This window comes from Centrocercus urophasianus, unplaced genomic scaffold (genome assembly GCF_019232065.1).
Source record: "Centrocercus urophasianus isolate 14NV4802_14NV808 unplaced genomic scaffold, USGS_Curo_1.0 seq_269, whole genome shotgun sequence".
NCBI lineage: Eukaryota > Metazoa > Chordata > Aves > Galliformes > Phasianidae > Centrocercus > Centrocercus urophasianus.
Genome location: NW_024884832.1, coordinates 6,779 through 25,759, shown reverse-complemented (window position 1 = coordinate 25,759; position 18,981 = coordinate 6,779). Strand labels below are relative to the sequence as shown.

The following is an 18,981-nucleotide window of genomic DNA, read 5'->3' as shown; positions in this document are numbered from 1 at the left end:
ACCTAAGTGAAACACAACTCGGCAGAACGCAAATGGATCCTAAGAATGAGAAAACAAAGGTCTGAAGACCATTTGCTTTCAGTTAGTTCAGAAGCAACCAGGGTCAGGGCTGCCTGGACGCAGGCTCTGCTGTTCTGCCCACTCTGTTTCAGATCCCATCACTCCATCTCTTTTCGTTGGGCTCCTTTCAAGGAGATGGAGGACGGCATTCTTCCTGCCATATCTGCTGCTAGGAAGGGGCCCTGATACCTCACACTCATTAAAACCGCCCATCCACCCTGTCCAAACTCCACCATTTTATTTTTTAGAGGAAAATTTGGAGTAAGGCAGGCAGGTTTCAGTCTACCAAGGACATACATTAACAAACTGATTCTTGTATGATTATAATTCTTTAATTCATAAACAAAGTGATTTACATCCCCTGCCACCAACTTGGCATGGAATTTGGATCCTTCCCTGTTACGAAATACATTTTTGCTTTCCTCAGGTGGATGCAGATGCCCCAAAGCAGGGCTAAGTGGGAAGACCAGTGTGTGCGTTATCTCAAAGAGCCAGACAGAACGATCCTGCTCCTCCCACCTACCTGACGCTGCTGCCCCTTGGTCCCCAAGCCCACTTCCTCCAGCTCCAAACAAACCTGCATATTCCATTTAACTCAGACTTCCCTGCAGTAAATGCCACATTTGTTGCCACAGTTTGCTGATAAAAAGCCACTCACATGCAGGGTGTGAAGGGCACGATGACTGCTGTAATGTTGCAAGTAAAACCCTGCGGCATTCAGCAAACACTTGAGAAGACTGAGAGAACAGCTGTGCTGGTCTCACCACAGATCACCCAAAGGAACCAAAGCAGTACCAAGATCTTCCCCTCCAAGGACGCTACTACTAGGAGGAATAAGAAATGCCAGCCAGCATGCCGCAGAACTTAAGGTAACTTACAGAAAGGAAACTGAGATAGCAAACAAATGGGTGATTTGTACAGAAAGCTGCTAAAGAACTTGTAGCTCTCTCTACCAACTCAGTGCCTTCACTCTGAGGCCCACATTTATCTTCAATGACTTCACTGACAACAGGTTAGCCTAGATCTAGCAAAGTCAGCAAGAACCAGGCAGCCAGAGTTCTTTTCAATTACAGTTACTGGCCACAATCAGCAACATCCCATTCTAATCAGAAATAGTAACTGGCTCAGAAGGGAGAGTTAGCAGTTGGACTGTTTTTGGTTTTCTGCACGTAAACGCCAGATGGCACGGACTGAAGTTAGGGGGCATGGTGAAATCCATCATGTGAACATCCTGGCAGCCTGGTGCAGTGCCTTCATCCTTACCTAAGCTCTTACTTCCAGTGGGAATGTCATGTTTTGGTCAGCACTGAACATGGACAAAAGACGACTGTATTTCAGCTTTAACAGCCTGGCACCTACCTGACAGCTCAAGAAATACCTACTCGATCAGAACATTTATTTGGCAAGCCTGAATTTTTTTCACCTATGGGCAAAGAATAAAGGAAGTGGGAGCACAGGGAGGAGCAGACATTTTTCAACTCCAGGTGCTGCCCAGCAAGACCCCACATACCTGTCACGGAGCGTGTTGGGACCCAAGTAGGGGTACTGGCTGTCCTTCAGTTTTCCTTTGATGAGCTGATCCAGTGTTTCTTGAAGGAGAGGCTGGTGTTGTGCGTACACATTCTCAACACCCTACAGTGCAAAAGAAGCTCCCATTATGAATAAATACAGCAAGGCAGCATGCTGAAAGAAAGCTGATCAGCAAAGCCACACTCAAAGAGCCCCAGCATCTGATGGATATAGCAACTATTAACCACTGAGTCAAGACTCAGAGGGGCTTTTCAGCAACCAACTTCCATTGCCTAAAATGAGAATTACACCTCAAACGTTCAGTGCACTTACTATTAGACCTCTAAAAAGCTATTGAACTCTGTGTCATGGTCTTATCGCTCTTTGCATCGGTATTCTACATCCACAGCACCATGCCAGGGTGGGAGCTGAGGAGTTCATGGGGCAGGTCCGTGTTCTGAAGAGAAGAATGAACTACAGCTTCCATGGGCCAGGAAAAGACTCAGCACCAGAAGACTTCATTTTGTTATTTTCTGTCTTCCGGCAGGAGGGAAAAGTCAAAAGAATGGAGAGGTTACGCGATCTCTGCCTCTTTCCAGCTCCCTGGTGGCCGATGCAACATCAGAGACTCAGTACCAAAAACTCTCTTCCATTCATTTGATTTATTAGCTTCAATTCCAATTAGTTCGCATTTCATCAAGGTTTCTTCCTTAAATCACTGCCGCTGGGTTTTTTTGTTCCTCTTTTATCTGGGCCCACCCCCCCCCCCACCCTTCTGGCCACTGAGCCACGTAGGCCCCTGTGAAGGAGACAGACCCAGGCCTAGAACATGAACACCTCTGAAAGCCAGAACGCACGGCTAAGAATCCTGCCCCATTACTGGAGCTTTGACTAAAGCTGTCAGTATTTCATCTATGGCAGACCCATACCTTCAGTCCTTTGAGGAACTGTTTTGTGATGGCTACAGCATCCTTGGGACTGAACAGGTCGCTGCCCCGGACCCGTTTCCCTCCATATTCCGCAACAGCAGAGACCAGCTGTACAGAGAAAGGCAAAACCAGAGTGCTGTTAACCTGGGAAACAAAATTTCACACAGCTGTCCTATCAGGTTCAGTGGAGGTACTGGAACAATGACCAAGAAGTCAGAGAGAGGAAAGAAGGAAGAGAAGTGTTCTCTGAACACAAGAAGCCACGGCACTGCCTGCATAAGGAGAAATGCTTTCATTCCCACAGTCCTCTGCAGTGACAGCAGATCAGAAGATGAAGATACAGTGACATTATCCTGCCCCTCCACCTCCCCTCCAGCTGCTCACTACATTTGTCAAGCTCTGCCACCCTTTCCCTCCCAGCCAAGCCCCCCCTTACTGTTTTGGTTAAGTCTCTTGCTACAGCTATTGCCTATTCAGCAGGAGGTGGAAAAGAAGGAGAAAGGAAAAGTGCATGCCATACACCAGGTCTAGACTCCTGCCAAACACACCATCTCTGCTTTGTACAATCCTTCATGATATCACTGATTTTGGAAATGGACACTAAGTAATTAGCGATGCCTTTAACATCTTCAGGCCCCAGCCAAGCTCCGTGCTCTTACTGAGAAGTGTGGTGCAATTCAACAGAAAAAAAGTATTATGCTACGTTAAGGCAAGCAACAGGCATCCTCCAGCAACTAAGAACAATCCGACACCTGTGTCTACCTGTGTCTGCCCCGCTCATTCATCCAGCAGGAGAAATACTGCATTACCTTTCGGTATCTCTCAGAAACACCCCTATTCTTGAGATCTGCCATCAGCCCTGGCAGGCTGTTGCTGCTGTGCCGCTCGTAGTGCAGGGCATAGAGCATCACCAGCCGGGCAGCATCGAGCTCAGTCACCTTGGGGTTCTGCAGGAGGCGCCGCACATTCTGCAACAAGATACCAAGTGGGATCAGTGGAGAGGCCTTCAGAGCACATTAAATCAGATAACATCAAGCCCATTGCTTAGTAACAAAATTGCAAGCAGGGGGAACGCGAGGGAATTAAACGACCATAAGTAACAGACCTGAGCTTCTTATATGCTCTTTGTTTAGATTTACTGCAGTATAATGGACTGCAAGTTGTTTTCATGACTGGAATCCCCTGTAATTCTCTGTAACTCTCATAATGAGCCTCACAGTGAGCCCAGCTCAGTGCACTCCTCCCAAATGGGGTATCGCAGAAGCTTGCGGAAACCTTTAATCTTTGCCCTTTCCTTTTCCAACCTGAATACAGCAAAAGCTGGCCCACAGGTTCCATCGTAATATCAACCATCAAGGAAAAAGTGCTAGCAGAGCTACAGTTTGTTTTGTTGTGGAAGGTGTGGGAATGAAGCATCGAAGTCTCAGACAATCTCTGGATGTGAGAAGTGTGGGGCTGGGGGGAAGCAAACAAAGCACTTTGAAACAAACAAAGAATTAAAGCACGGAAAGGCAAAGAAAGATTACTGGAGAAATAAATACAGAAATCCACAGTTATTTACTTCTAACATGCAGATTATTCGTTTGTCTGCTGAACAGAACATGGCAGCATTGTAAACACAAGGACTGCACATCCCAGAGGCCACCAGCTGAAGCATTTCCAGAACAGACTCAGAAGCCCTGAGGCATGCCATGTTCCCTGCAGGGACTGCGGGCAGGACGTTATTCTATCTTGTCAGCTGACAATTTGCCCTGTAAGTGCTACTCCTCGTCATCACAACAGAAGCACTTATTTCCTCTCTGCAGCTTCTCAGTCGCTGCGCAGAGCCGTACAGTTGAGATGCTGAAGTTAACAGAGGAAAAAACACCAGAGCCAAGTTGGTAGCTTAGGAGAGCAGTGGGAGCAACAGGCTCCTTAACGCCAAGCCTGGAGACGGATCTCAAGGAAGAGGCAGCACTGCTGACTGCACCTGCAGGTTAAGGACCGGACTGCACTTCAGGGCACAACAAAGTCTGCAGTCCTCCCTGTGCTTAAAGCAAAACATCAGCCTGTATTGACTCAAGTGTAAGAGAGCAGCAGAGCTTCCAGTCGTACAGCGATTGAAACGGCACTTCCAAGACAGGGACAGAACCAGCGAGGAGGATTTTTTCCATGCTACAGCAGAACATGACCTTCAAACACTCCAAAAATCCCAGCACATCTTGGCAACATTCTCCCAGCCTCCCAGAACAGAGAGGCAGCACGGAAATATTCAGTGAACAGCTGTGAAACAATACTGTAACAGTTGTTACCGACCGAACTGATTCAGCTGTGTTTGTTGCCATCCGTTCCACTGATGCAGACCAGTTACAAAAACATGGGGTAAAATCCTGGCTGCTCGCTGTTCACTGAAGCTAACGAAGAAACTCTTCTTGCGGTCAGGGATTCACCTGCCAGGGTGAGGGCAGAGTCCCACAGCGATGCCTGCTTGCCACGTTCTGGATCCTGTGCTGGCAGCACAGTGGCAATGCCTCTATAAGCGGGAAACTTGTAAACAGAAAAGCTATTGTCCATCTAAGGAGATGGGATTCAAAACCTCCCATCCATCTCTCAAGGCTCATGTACAATGTCAGGATTAATAAGAGACCAGGAAAAGAATAACCAAAACGTACTGTTCTCAGGGGCCCCAGGCCACCACAGAAATTAACAATTGCTGAAGTTACATCAGTGGGAGAACAATTCTGCCTTTATTTTGTGCACTGGTTATTCTTCATTGTGTCTGTGGCCTTGCCCCTTCGCTGCCATTAAGAGACTGCAGCAGGGAACAGCCTGGGGCACTGCAACTAAAGAGATACTGATCTCTCATACAGAAAGATACCACTTCCATTTTTGCATTTTGCATTTATTCTCTAGCTGCTATTTGGTTTTCAGTCCCTCTCAGTTGATAGAAACACAACACAGCCCTTTAGGCATGTGGCTGTAAAGAAATGCAGGCAGCCTATGTGCCATAAAAACTGCAAAACACCACTCAGTGCAGACCTGAATTAGGTGAGCCTAGCTAACAACCTTACCACCACTGCATGCCACTCAGTGGGGGCTGCCCTCCCTCCATCTCAATCCAGCTTCCAGCACTGCCATGTATTCCTCTAACCCTAAAGCTGTAACGTGCAATTGCTCCACCTCCAGAAGTTCATGTCAGCCCTTCCTCCAGTGAATCTGAGGTAACCGACTACAATAAAAACCAACATTTTTTCAAAATGGACCCCAATGCCAAGCACCCAGGTTTCAGCACTCAAACTCTGTGCTGCACACTCTTCAGCAGAGCATCTGCTTGTAACATCAGAAACAAAGATCACAGACAGACACGGCGTCCTGATAGACTAGAAGTCAAACATTTGTCTTTTAACCTGCACAAGAAACCTAGAAACCATGACATAGCAAGAGAGCATGAGGGGTTGTGCTCAGCAAATGCATTTTATGGTTACAATCCCACTTCAATGGGATCACTTGGTCAACACAATTCTACCAAATATAAGCTATCAAGTCCCATCTATCTGCTGGTAGATCCATAGAGCTGTGATGATTTCAGCACGTCTATGCTGATTTACATCAGCTCAGGATCTGGCAATAGACAGCAGTGCTCAAAGAGCTGATGTTATCACTTAGCCACCCACCTGGACAACAGAGTAACAGAGGTCAAGAAAACATGTCTGTCAAATCTGTTCAAAATTCTTTTTATTTTCTAATCAAAGTGTGAATGAGTCCATTATATGCTGTAACTTCTATCCCAGCTATAAAAAAATAAATGACTCGCTTTCTAATACTGAGTCAGTGGTTGAACTCTGCTATGATACAGTCACTCTTAACAATACTGCTATTTTCTCTGAATAGGCAGCAGCCACAATTCATCATTATTGACATACTGTCAGATATTCGGTCAGGTCATGGAATCCAACAAGGCAGCACAGGGTCAAAACTTCTGTCTAAACTCAGCTACAACAGAAGTCTCTCGTAGGCTTTTTCAGTCCTCTCTGCCAAAGAAATCTTTTATCTAAAAGGCTTTTCACTGTCTTACACTGTTTTTTAGAAAAGAAGTAAAAGACATCATCTCAAGGAATGGTCTGGTTTAGTTATGGATTCCATTTCTTCTCCTTCCCAACAAATACAAGAAGCTCCTGCATAGGGGTCCAAGTTTTGTTTTACTGGTGCCTGTCCAGGCAGCTTGCCAGGTCCCAACCAGCCACCTACAATGAAGGAATGCTGTGCTGTGAAAAGTAGACAGACTCTGCAAAGATGCTTCTCAAGCCAGTTATTAACTCTGATTCATCCCCATCGGAACTGAACAGGTAGGAGAAGAGTAATCCTTACGTCCCTACCCTGCAGGACATCTGCACGCAAAACTCCCACTGATTTTCAGCATCAAACTTCCATCAGCAGGAGGCTGCCAGGAGCAAAACATCTGAATTCAAAGGACCGCAGCCAGGTTCCGAGCCCGAAGTACCTGGAGGGCGCTGGAATGGTCGCTGTGACAGGCCAGCTCCTGCTCCACCTCAGACACCTCCAGCAGGTTGCGCTCACCAACCAGTCGCGAGAGCTCTCCTACCACCGTCACGTGCTTTGACACCGTGCCTGACATCTTCTTGAACTGAGGGTAGTTCTCCACGAATGCCTGCGAGGGGGAAACCAGAGCGACACCTTCTTCAGAATAAAAGCAGCAGACAAGAGTGGTGTACGCAATTTGTCACTGGGTTGTACAGATCCACTAATAAGCAAGACCGCTGCAGGTGCACGGATGGTCAGGCACCTCAAATCCAGAAAAAGACTGAAAGATTTCTCCAGATACAAGGAGATTTTTGGCTGTGCTTTTTGTTTACACCCAAAATAAAAGAACACATCAAGTAACTCCAGAGACACTGCCAGGATTCTTTAAATCGTCAGCAGCGACTGAATTAACAGACCCTGCTGTGGGCAGCTGCCAAGTGACCCAGCTCAGACAGGAAGTCTACACAGCCACACTGGGTTACGCCAAGTACCTGAACTAGAGCTTATCAACTCAGCTGGGGGGATTCTGGCTTCCAGCAGGCTCTAAAAGCAGCTCAGGGAGCAGACAGAGCAAGCAGGCTGTGCTGCAGCGGTGCAGAAAGGCCAACCCCAGGGTCTGGATCCCAGTAAAAAATACCGTGCTGAACACAGGACAGTGGTTCCTGCCCCACTGATCACTCACTGCAGAGGTCTGAACTGAATGCAGACTGCCAGCGTGCAGTCAGCAGTGACCTGCACTACCTGCCAAGTCCTGTCTGTACCTTCATATCTGCTATGGATTCCAGCTTCTGCTGCTCCTTAGGTTTCCTCTTCTGGAAATCCTCCATAAGATTCTTGATGTTGCTGCCAATCTCTGCAAAGTTCAGGTACATGTTCTGCATGGAACAAGGAGGGCAGCTGAGAGAAAACCATCTGAACACGAGTTCTAATACAGCTAAGACACAGAGACACTCTGAACCCAAAACACTTCAGTACCACTGCAGATCACCTCATCTATTTGACACTCAAACTTGACCAAACAGCTTTGTGATTGGTCCAGATTTTATTTACAACTATCACAAAACCGTGTTATTACACATCAGATACTGCCTGCACGACACAGTGACTTTCACCCTACATAAACTTTCCTCCCCTTAACATTCAAAGTCACTGAAGGACCGAAAGGTTCCAAGAACGGAACCTGACTCCAGCATTCAGCTACTCAGGGAGATCCCCACCATAAGACACAGCCAGCTACGTTGGCGTAGAACTCGTCGTTCTCAGCAGACAGGACCACCTCTCGGAGATCCTTACTGATGCCCGGCACACGCGAGAGGTCAACGCGGTTGTTGTTGATGCCCAGCAATTCATGAACCATAGCCTGGTACGTCCACTGGCACATGGGGAGAGAGAAAGGCGAGCATTGGCTTCAGCACGGTACCACACTGCGCTGGAAAAGATTTCAGGCTGCTCAAGGTCATTTCCCATTCCTCCAGTAACAGCGCGGACTCAGAGGGTCTCCTCCTCAAACTTCTGTCAGAACATTACAGTCAGAAATAAATGCTGTTCCTATCACAAAGGCATCTCAGTGTCAGAGGTGCTGATGCCAACACGTAGGAAAACCACCCCCATCCGAGGCTGCTTACCACAGGTACATTCAAAGGAAATGACTCTAAAAGCACAACAACTGGGATTCGTATTCCTGTTCCAGCAGCTCTATTTGCCACCATTAGCTCCCCCTTCTCCTGTGAATGAACATTTATTTTTGGCTGCAGAGGTTCCACAGTTACAAACTATAACTTCCTACACACTCCTGTGCTTCTTACACAGCAATTGGAGAGTTCCTGTACATCAGTGAGCTACTATATTTATTCTGGGAAGACTCATTTCAATTTAGAGAGAAAACTGAAGGCTGATCAGAGTGCTGGCATGCCTGACGCTGCATTTACATTCATTTGACTCTCTCTTCAGGACAGAAAATCTCCACACAGCAGACAACACTTTTGGTACCCTGTGCTGAGTGCTGTCCTTAACTCTACAAGCCACATGTGAGCTTGGCTGCTGACTATCAGATTGCTCCAGTGCACAAGGATCGCCACCAGCTCCCACACAGCGCTGCCTGCAGCGGGGGGTAACCCAGAGTGACTTGAGATCTGAGCATATCCCACAGAAAGGAGAGAAACAGAGCGATGCCAGGTCTGCAGCACAGCGACAACGCAGCAAAGAAACAAACCACAGAAAAATGCTGCCACCCATCAACAACAAAGAACGAGAAATACGCCAGGACACTCATAGGTCACGCAATACAGGTCACTCTGTAAACATACTACCAAGCAGCCTGCACAGACACACCATTTAACACAACACTGCTGAGACACCAGGACTCTAAATGCAAAGTGTACTTGATCTGATCTTTGGCCACCTCTGCCTCTGAAGCCAACACGTACAATCCACGCTCAACAGTCTGAAAATTGAGCCACAAGATAAAAGAAAGATTGCAAAAGAACGGGGGCAATACTTTTTACCCCTGAATACAAACCACACCGTCAGGCTGTGAGCTACTGCCACGAGGCTCTGCGCACTGCCAGCACTCACTGCTACCCCTCGGACAGCTGAGGTGATTCACCTGGTTCAGCAGGGGGGTGATGGCATCGTCTGAGCGGTCCAGAATAAGGAGCAAAGGAGGAACCTCAGTGCGACGGAAGTCAAACAGCTCATACTCTTTAGTGATTACTTGCTGTTGAGAAACATACAAAAAAAACCCACTTGGTTATAAGTATACCTGGAAAAAGTTCCCCCTCGCTTTTGTAACGGATGAATAAAAAGTGAAAAGCTGGAGAAAAACAAGCTGCACTGCAATCTCAGTCTACACTGCTATTGAGAAAACAGCTCCTGCTTTCAAAAGGCATCAGTAACACACTGCAGTTAATGGGACTTGTGAGAAATAAGGGCCTTCGCTTCTCGCATAGGTTGGGGGAGGCAGAAACAAGGGGATGCGACCTGCCGAAAGCCACGTAACATAGAAATGGAAGGACTGACAAGAACTGGCTAAAGAACATTATGGAAAAAACGTTCAACAAAAATTAAGCAAAGTTGCCAAACTCACTTAACACTGCTCACCGCACCTTCACACATTCAGCAAGCCTCTTTGCTGGCTCAGAAGAGAGTTGGTATCGAATCATGGGGCATTTCTTCAGGGACAGAAGCAGAGCAGTCAGCCCTTGAGTTGTCCTGGACAGCTGGGCTGGATCCCAGTTGCGACCCTAGAAGGAAAGGTTGCTTGAGAGATGGACGTGCCATCCCCAGCCCTTTGTCCCATGAAGCTGCATTTCCCTCCAAGCAGACTACATGTTGACTACAGGAGCAGGTACACCAAAGGCCACAGTCCAGACTGTAATTCCTGCTAACAACCAGCCACCCTTTGGGGCTGGACACGGCATTCTGCCTGCTGGGCAACCACTGCCACTGCACCCACTTGGCTGTGGCTACTGGGCTCTCTGTCACCACAAAACAAGGCCCCGGAGCCCTGCAGGACAGTTAGCTTTTTGCATACCTGGCAGCAGCCCAAGAGGTTGAGAGAAAAAACGTGTGGATTCACTGCAATGTAATCTCCATAGAACTCCTGCCAACAAGTGAAAGCAAATACAGTTAATGCCCTGCCCAGCCCTGTTCAGCCCACAAGAGCATGTGTATTGGCAACGGTAAAACCCTAAGCGCTGCACTCACTGACTCTGATCACTTCTCCTTCCTCCATGCCTACATACTCACAATCTTTACACTTCTGCTGACAACTCCACTGCCACTTCCTGTTGTACTTTTCACGTAGATAGCTCTTTGTTGATGCCAACAAACACGCAGCAGCCTTGTGAAATGATGCCAGCAGCACCAGCAGCAGCTCCAGCAACTGGAGGGCAGAGAGAAATGGAACACACGGGTTTTCCGCAGTGTTGTTGCTCACTGTTCAAGACCTCCAGAGTCCTCCTTTTGAGACATGCATGTTTGCTAGCATGTGTATTCACCTCCTAATGCCCTCGGATTAAGAATCTACTTAAAAGATTCAAAATTCACCTGAATTTCTGCCACAACTTCCTGTTCATCAGCCTCAGCTAATGCCTTGATATCACTCTTACTGATCACATTACTGAAATCTGAAAGAAAACAACAGAGAAAGAGCAGTTGGGCTCCGTGAGTGACACAGAACACAAGAACACCACAGCACAGCATGACCCGATTCTCCCCTGGAGCAGGAGTGGACTGCAACACAATTTGCCTTCACACCCATAATTACTGTGCAGGTAGTCTCTCTTGCCTCTCCCTGCTCAGCATCTGCTCAATTAGGTAACGCCATACACGGCTGTAATTAGTAGATTTACAAAGCTAAAAGATAAGCACTATTAACTAGTTTAACACTGTGGCCAGCTTACTGCAAGCTGGAGCTTCTCAGCATCGCCGTGTCAGCAGGTCACCACCACCCGCCCCTGCAACCCGGAGCTGCTCCTCCAGCACTGCGGGCCCACAGGGACACCTGGAGGCCACTGCGGATCACTGCCCAGAACCTGGCGCGCACGACGGCTGCACCTCAGCAGAAAGGCCGCTGTAGTTACATTTCCATTTCCAAACCTACCGAATATTCGACAGCACGAACAGAACGCGTGAGGAACTCCTGCCTCATCCACCAGGGTTACAAGACGCTGCGCTCTGGGTTTGGCCCAACAAGTTAACACTGTCTCTGAATGATTTACCTTCCAGACTTGGGCCAGTGTCTCATCTCTGTTTCCACTGTAATAAAGGCACTCTAAAGCCAGCTTCTTTCATGTTTACGAAGCACCGCGAGGCTTCAAAATCCCTGAAGTTTTCAGGAATAGCCATAGCAGGGTAATATGGGTTATGGCATTGCTTTATGAAGATTCTTATCAGTTGTTTCAGTTTAACTATTTTATTTTATATGCATGTAACTTTTTCTAAAACAATTTCATAGAATGGCTTCAGTTGGAAGAGATCTCAGAGATCACAGAGCTCAAATCCCTCTGCCATGGGCTGGATGCCCCCCCCTCCCCACGTCAGGCTGCCCAGGGCCCCATGCAGCACAACTTTAGGCACCTCCAGGGATGGGGCACCCACACATTGGGCTGCACATTGGGCAGCAGTGTCACGGCCTCATCACACCCTCACTGAAAACATGTCAGCCTAAATCTCCCCTCTCATTTTAAAGTGCTCCCCTTTATCCAATCACTGTCTGAGGAAAAAGCTGATTTTTCTTATAACCGCCATTTAAGTACTGGAAGGCTGCTCTCAGGTCTCCCTGGAGCCTTCTCTCCTCCAGGCTGACACCCCCAGCTCCCTCAGCCTTTCTTTGCAGGACAGGTGCTCCAGCCCTTTGACAATCTTCATGGCCTCCTTGAACCCTCTCCAACAGCTGTTTTTCTTGTGCTGGGGCCCAGCCCTGGACGCACTAATCCAAATGGGGCCTCACAAGGGCAGAGCAGAGGGGGAAAATCCCTCCCTGCCCCACTGCCACCCTTTTGCTGGTGCAGCCCAGGATGCAGTTGGCCTGGTAGGCTGTGAGCGTTTCCTGCTGACTCATCTCCAGCTTCTCATCCATCAGGACTCTCAAATCCTTCTCTGCAGGACAGCTCTTAAGGAGTTCTTCTCCCAGTCTGTACTCGTATCTGGGATTGCCCCGACCCAACACTGCCTTCAGCCCTGTTGAACCTCACTGAGTTTATACGTGGGCCCATTCCTCAGCCTGCCCAGCTCCCTTTGGACACCATCCCTTCCTTCTGCTGTGCCAACTGCACCGCTCCACTCTGCAGAGAGGGACCTGGGTGTCCTGGTGGACGACAGGTCGGCCATGAGCCAGCAGTGCGCCCTTGTGGCCAAGAGGGCCAATGGCATCCTGGGGTGCATTGCAAAGAGCGTGGCCAGCAGGTCGAGGGAGGCGATCCTCCCCCTCTGCTCTGCCCTGGTAAGGCCTCATCTGGAGCACTGCGTCCAGTTCTGGGCTCTGTACGAAAAAAGACAGGGATCTCTTGGAAAGAGTCCAGGAGAAGGCCACAAAACGCTGAAGGGCCTGGAGCATCTCCCCTATGGAGAAAGGCTGAGTGAACTGGGTCTGTGTAGCCTTGAGAAAAGATGACTGAGAGGGGACCTGATCCAGGTCTATAAATATCTAAGGTGTGGGGGGCAGAGCGGCGAGGGCGGACTGTTTTCAGCAGTGTGTGGACACAGGACAAGAGGGAATGGCCAGAAACTGCAGCACAGGAAGTTCCACACAAATGTACGCAAGAACTTCTTTAGGTGAGGTGACGGAGCACTGGAACAGCTGCCCAGGGAGGTGGTGGAGTCTCCTTCTCTGCAGATGTTCCAGACCCACCTGCACATCGACCTGTGCGACCTGCTGCAGGAACTGCTTTGGCAGGGGGTTGGACTCCGTGATCTCTGCAGGTCCCTTCCAACCCCTATCATTCTGTGATTCTGTGATCCACTCAGTGCCATCAGCCACTGCTGAGGGTGCACTTGGTCCCACCGTCTGCACCACCGATAAATACATTAAAGGGTAAACTTAGATCTGGCGATCTAAACAATGTAAAACCTGCCATTCAGCCATTTTCAGAATCTCAGCGGCACTCTGCCCGCGGGGGAGGCCAGCGCCTCCCATCGGCGCCTCACTGAACGTCGGGAGCTCCGAACAGCACGTACTTACAGATACAATAGATGCTGTACTTCGGCCTCCGCAGCTCCTGAATGAGGCAGTGCACGTTCTCCTGAAGGAACACACAGCCACAGAGCGGCGATCAGAGGCGCTCAGCCCCACCGTCTCCCCGCGGGGAGGGCTCTCACCTTGGTGGGCCGCAGGAAGCAGACGGCCTTCAGGTGCTTCATGGGCTCCCTGCCGGGGGAGTCGATGCGCTCGAAGAGGTAAACCTCCTTCTGCAGGATCTCGGACTGCGTGTACACCATGCTGACCGCGCCGGGCTGCGGGGAGAGCCGCGTCACCGCGCGCCGAACACCGGCCCCGCGCCCCGCCCGGCCCGGCCCCGCCGCTCACCGTCTCCCGGTCCATCAGGAGCACCTTCATGCCCGGCCCGCTGTCCTCGATCATTTTCGACACGTACTGCTTCACGGCGAGAACGGCGCTCATCTCCGCTGTGCGCCTCAGCCCCGCTCCGCTCCGCGCCGGGCCGCGCAGCCCTCCAGCAGCAGGGCATGGCGAGAGCGGCGCGGGGACGGACTACGGCTCCCGGCATGGCGCGCGGCGCCGCACTTCCGCTCCTGCGCGCCCCACGGCGCTGGACTACGGCTCCCGGCATGCCTCGCAGAGCGCTCCTATCTTTGCTCTCCGGGCGACGCGCAGCTCGCACGGAGGTTTTCAGGAAGGAGCCGTATGAGTGTGACACAGGTTGGTGGCGTTGCTTTCTAAACATCACAGAATCACAGCATGTAGGGGTCGGAAGGGACCTGTGGAGATCACAGAATCACAGAATGGCCGGGGTTGGAAGGGACTCCAGGATCACGAAGCTCCAACTCCCCGCCACACGCAGGGCCACCAACCTCCCCACGTTTCACAGCAGCCCAGGCTGCCCAGGGCCCCATCCAGCCTGGCCTCCAACACCTCCAGCGATGGACGGGGCATCGCAGCCTCTCTGGGCAGCTGTTCAGCCCCTCACCGCTCTCCCAGCACACAACTTCCCTGACCTCCAGCCTCCAGCTGCCCTCCCTCCGCTTCCAGCCGTTCCCTGCTCTCATCTCCCCTGCCCAAGAGCTGCCTCCCCTCCTGGCTGCAGGCTCCCTGCAGGCGCTGCAGGCTGCACTCAGCTCAGCCCCAGCTCCTCTTCTCCATGCTGAACGAGCCCAGCTCCCTCAGCCTGGTTTTGCAGGGAGATGCTGCAGCCCCTGCTCATCTCTGCGGCTCCTCTGGACCCTCTCCCACAGCTCCCTGTCTTTCTTGTCCTGGGGGCTCCAGCCCTGGACCCAGTGCTGTAGATGGGGCCTCATGAGAGCAGAGCAGAGAGGGACGATCACCTCCCTGTCCCTGCTGCCACCCCTCTGCTGATGGAGCCCAGGATCCCATTTGCTTTCCGAGCTGTTACCACACACTGCTGGCTCATGTTCAGCTTTTCATCCATCAGGACCCCCAGATCCTCTGCAGAGCTGCTCTCAAGTGCCACTCCTTCCAGCCTGAATGGATGCCTGGGATTCCCACCCACTGCTAGAGCAGGTTCCCTGTGGCAGGTTGCAGTCGGCTCTTGGCTGTCTCCGGGGGAGTAGACGCCGCGACATCTCTGGACAGGGTGTCCCAGGTCTCTGGCACTCTTGTGGTAAAGAAGTTCTTCCTTGCCTTTATATGGAATTTCCCATGCTGCAGTTTGTACCCATTGCCCCTTGTCCTGTCACCGCACACCTCTTTGAATCATAGAATCATAGAGTCCTTAGAGTTGGAGGGGATCTCTGAAGGCCATCCAGTCCAGCCCCCCACTGATGAATAGGAACACCACAGCTAGATCAGGTTGCCCAGGGCCTGGTGCAGCCTCGCTTGCAAGTCCCCAGGGACATCCACCACATCTCTGGACAGCCTGTTGCAGTGCCTCACCACCCTCACTGCAAAATACGTTTCTTTATATGTAACCTAAATCTACCCTCTGAGTTTGAAGCCATTTCCTCTTTTTCTGTCACTACAGACCCTGCTAAAGAGTTTGTCCCCTTCTTTCCTGTAGCTCCCCTTCAGATACTGAGGCTGCAATCTGGTCACCTCACGGCCTTCTCTCCAGGCTGCACAGCCCCAGCTCTATCAGCCCGTCCTCATAGGAGAAGTGTTCCGTCCCTGGGATCATTTCTGTGGCCCTCTGGACACATACCAAGAAGTCCATTTCTCTCCTGTACTGAGGACTCCACAGCTGGATGCAGTGCTTCAGGTGAGGCCTCACCAGTGCAGAGCAGAGGGGCAGGATCACCTTCCTCGCCCTGCTGGTCACACTTCTTTTAATGCAGCCCAGGATACAGCTGGCTTTCTGCACTGCGAGGGCATGTTGCTGGCTCATGTCCAGTTTGCCATCCACCAGCACCCCCAGGTCCTTTTCAGCAGGGCCGTGCTCAATCCTTTCAGCCCCCAGCTCATACCGGTAGTGGGAGCTGCCTCGAGCCAGGTGCAAGACCTTGCATTTGCATTTGTTGAACCTCATGAGGTTTACCCGGGCCCACTGCTCAAGCCTGCCTAGGTCCCTCTGAATGGTACCCACCCCTGTGGTGTGTTGACGACACCCCACAGCTTGGTGTCATCAGCACGCTTGCTGAGGGTGCACTTGATCCCACTGTCAATGTCCTCAATGCAGATATTGAAGAGTATCGGCCCCAGCACTGACCCCTGGGGAACAGCACTCGGCACCAGTCTCCATGCAGACACTGAGCCACTGAGCGCTGCTCTCTGGACTCGATCCTGTAGCTAGTTCTTCGTCCGCTGAACAATCCACCTATCAAATCCATATACTTCCTATCTGGGGAGAAAGATGTTGTGGGTTACTGTGTCAAAGGCCACACTAAAGTAAGAATAGATTATATCAGTGGCTCTTCCCTTTTCTGTTACTGCAGTGATGCCATCATAGAAGTTGGTCAAGCCACACCGATGCTTTGTCCTGGTGCAGCCACACTGATTCTCCTGCATCATCTTCATATCTTCCATGTGCCTTAGCATAGCTTCCAGGAGAATCTACTCTGTGGTCTTTCCCAGCACAGAGATGAGACTTGGTCTTGGTTGGTAGTTGCCAAGGTCATTCTTTCTACCCTTAGAAATGGCTGTGATCTTACCTTTTTTCCTGTAACTAGAGACTTCGCCCCATTGCCACAGCTTTTCAGACATCATTGTGAGGGGCTTGGCAGCTATCAGCCAGTTTCCTCAGGACTCTGGGATGTGTCTCAGTGGGAGACTTGTGGATGTTGAGGTTCCTCAGGTGGTCATGAATCTGATCTTTGCTTGCAGTGGGAGGAATGTTGCTTCTGCAATCCCCTCCCACCAAACCAAATGTCTGAGGGCTGTGTGGCAAGCACAGGACTGAAGTCCGCTGCCATCCACTTGATACCTATGCTTCAGATATTTTATAAACAGTCAAGCAGATTCCCTCTCAGCCTTCTCTTCTGCAGGCTGAACAGTCCCGAGATGCTCAGCCTTTCCTCATACAGGAGATGATCCCCATCTTTTTTGAACCGAGAAGCCCAGGACTGGACATGATATTCCAGATGTGGCCTCCCCAGGGCAGAGCAGAGGGGCAGAGACCCTCCCTGGACCTGCTGGCTCCCCACTTGTAATGTACTCCTGGATACCTTTAGTCTTCTTGACCGTGAAGGCACACTGCTGACTCGTGGGCAACTTGCTGGCCACCAGGACACCCAGGTCCTTCTCAACAGACATCTTTTCCAGCAGCCTAGCCCCTAACCTGTGCTGATGCATGCAGGTATTCCTCCCAGGTGCAGGATCCTACACTTGCCCTCGTTGAACCTCCTGATGTTCCTCTCTGCCTGTCCGCTCTGTGCGGCTCTCACCAAACGGCAGCACAGCCTTCTGCTGTGTCAGTCACTCCTCCCATCTTTGTATCGTCAGTAAACTTGCTGAGAGTGGACGCTGCCCCTTCACCCAGATCATTCATGAAGATGCTGAACAAGTCTGGACCCTGAGGAGCGCCACTTGCTGTAGGCCTCCAACTGGACTCTTCACCGCTCTGAGCTCTATCTGTCCTCCAGTTCTCAGTTTACCTCACTCTATCCCACACTTCCTAAGCTTACCGACAAGGAAGTTATGGAAAACAGTGTTGAAAGCTTTGTCGACGGTTTTTGCCAAAACCTCATTTTAAGCAGCAGAACCACATTTTTGCTCGTATTCCTTTTACTGGTGACATACTTCCAGAAGCTTTACTTTTTATCCTTGACTTCTCCCACCGTATTTCATTCTAAGTGGGTGTCATGGTTCTATGTTTTTTGTTTTTGTTTTTTGTTTTTGGGTTCCAGTATTCCACATCAGAACATCATGCAGTGCACGGGGCATTGAAGTGTCACTGCCCCAATCCCAGGTACCGATCCCTGTACATTACAGCAATCACGGGATCTGGCCCTTCCAGGTGGGGCCGCTCTCTTGCTGCCTGGCAGTGGGTGCTGGAGGTGCTTTCCTGGCCGTTCCAAGCTTTTCAGGTTTGAATCGGTCCCGGGAACTCTCTCTCTCTCTCATCTTGTCTGATTTATTAATCTCAATTTCAATTAAATTGTATCTATTGTGTTATCTTGTATTCCAATATTATAGTAAAATAAATTTTCCTCCATAGATTGTTGCCGCTGCTCTTTTCTCCCTTCCTTCCTTCCCATTTTTTTGTGGGACTGGGGTGGGGGGGGAGGGCAGAGGCCTGTCGCCCCTGTCACGGACATGGATGGATCTGGTCAACTCTGTGACAGATTTTTGGCGCCCAGCGTGGGGCTCGAGCTGCTTTTTAGCTTTTAGAACGAATCTTTTTTTCTCTCTGCTCTCAGAGAGCTTCGTTAGGGAGCATTATCAGTAGTTCAAGTTTCTGTGCTGGAAAACCTGACCTTGAAAGATTAGGCGTACTGCCAGTGTTCTGGGATATTTGTAAACTTTGAGCACTACTTAGTCTGTGTAGTGCCTTTTTTTTCTTTTTTTTTTTCTCCTCTTGTTAGCTTCAATTCATTAACCCCTTTTTAGCAAGCACCAGCGATGAACCCACTCGTTATTGTGGGGGTGCTGGGTAAAGGATTAAAAGCAATGGTGTTACTCACAACCTACTGGCCAATAATCCATCTCACACGTGTTGTGGAATTGCATTCATATATAACTACCTAAGGGCACTGATGGAGACACCTATGTTTTACCTACTTGCAATGTGGTATGATTTGAACTTTGACATTTACATCCCGGAAGGAATGGCTAATTTCACAAACAATTACATCCCAAATGGAATAGGTGATTTTACAAACAACACGATGTTCA

The 18,981-nt window shown here is 50.1% G+C and overlaps 1 protein-coding gene and 1 long non-coding RNA gene across 11 annotated transcripts; one reads left to right on the top strand and one right to left on the bottom strand.

Annotated features, from left to right (window-relative positions):
* Positions 1–1,435: 1,435 nt before the first annotated feature.
* Positions 1,436–14,208, bottom strand: LOC122164596 (vacuolar protein sorting-associated protein 45). 8 transcript variants are annotated; one of them, XM_042826709.1, is made up of 13 exons: positions 14,047–14,202; positions 13,839–13,973; positions 13,702–13,762; positions 11,067–11,146; positions 10,552–10,620; positions 10,124–10,261; positions 9,625–9,735; positions 8,257–8,391; positions 7,781–7,894; positions 6,979–7,146; positions 3,308–3,466; positions 2,499–2,606; positions 1,436–1,692 (listed from the first exon to the last, which is right to left on the bottom strand). In XM_042826709.1, the coding sequence occupies exons 1-13, from the start codon at positions 14,137–14,139 to the stop codon at positions 1,480–1,482; spliced, it is 1,584 nt and encodes a 527-aa protein (XP_042682643.1). In that variant the 5' UTR covers positions 14,140–14,202; the 3' UTR covers positions 1,436–1,479. The 8 variants fall into 8 exon arrangements, with proteins under 8 accessions (XP_042682643.1, XP_042682645.1, XP_042682648.1 ...); XM_042826711.1 differs by having other exon boundaries at positions 1,436–1,683; XM_042826712.1 differs by having other exon boundaries at positions 1,600–1,743; positions 14,047–14,199.
* A 62-nt stretch (positions 14,209–14,270) lies between these two features.
* Positions 14,271–17,943, top strand: LOC122164597. Of its 3 annotated transcripts, none has more exons than XR_006170274.1 (4): positions 14,271–14,397; positions 15,128–15,298; positions 15,713–15,910; positions 17,133–17,943. It is a non-coding gene; the product is annotated as an uncharacterized LOC122164597 (long non-coding RNA). The 3 variants fall into 3 exon arrangements; XR_006170275.1 differs by having other exon boundaries at positions 15,128–15,316; XR_006170273.1 differs by having other exon boundaries at positions 15,128–15,910.
* Positions 17,944–18,981: the final 1,038 nt, after the last annotated feature.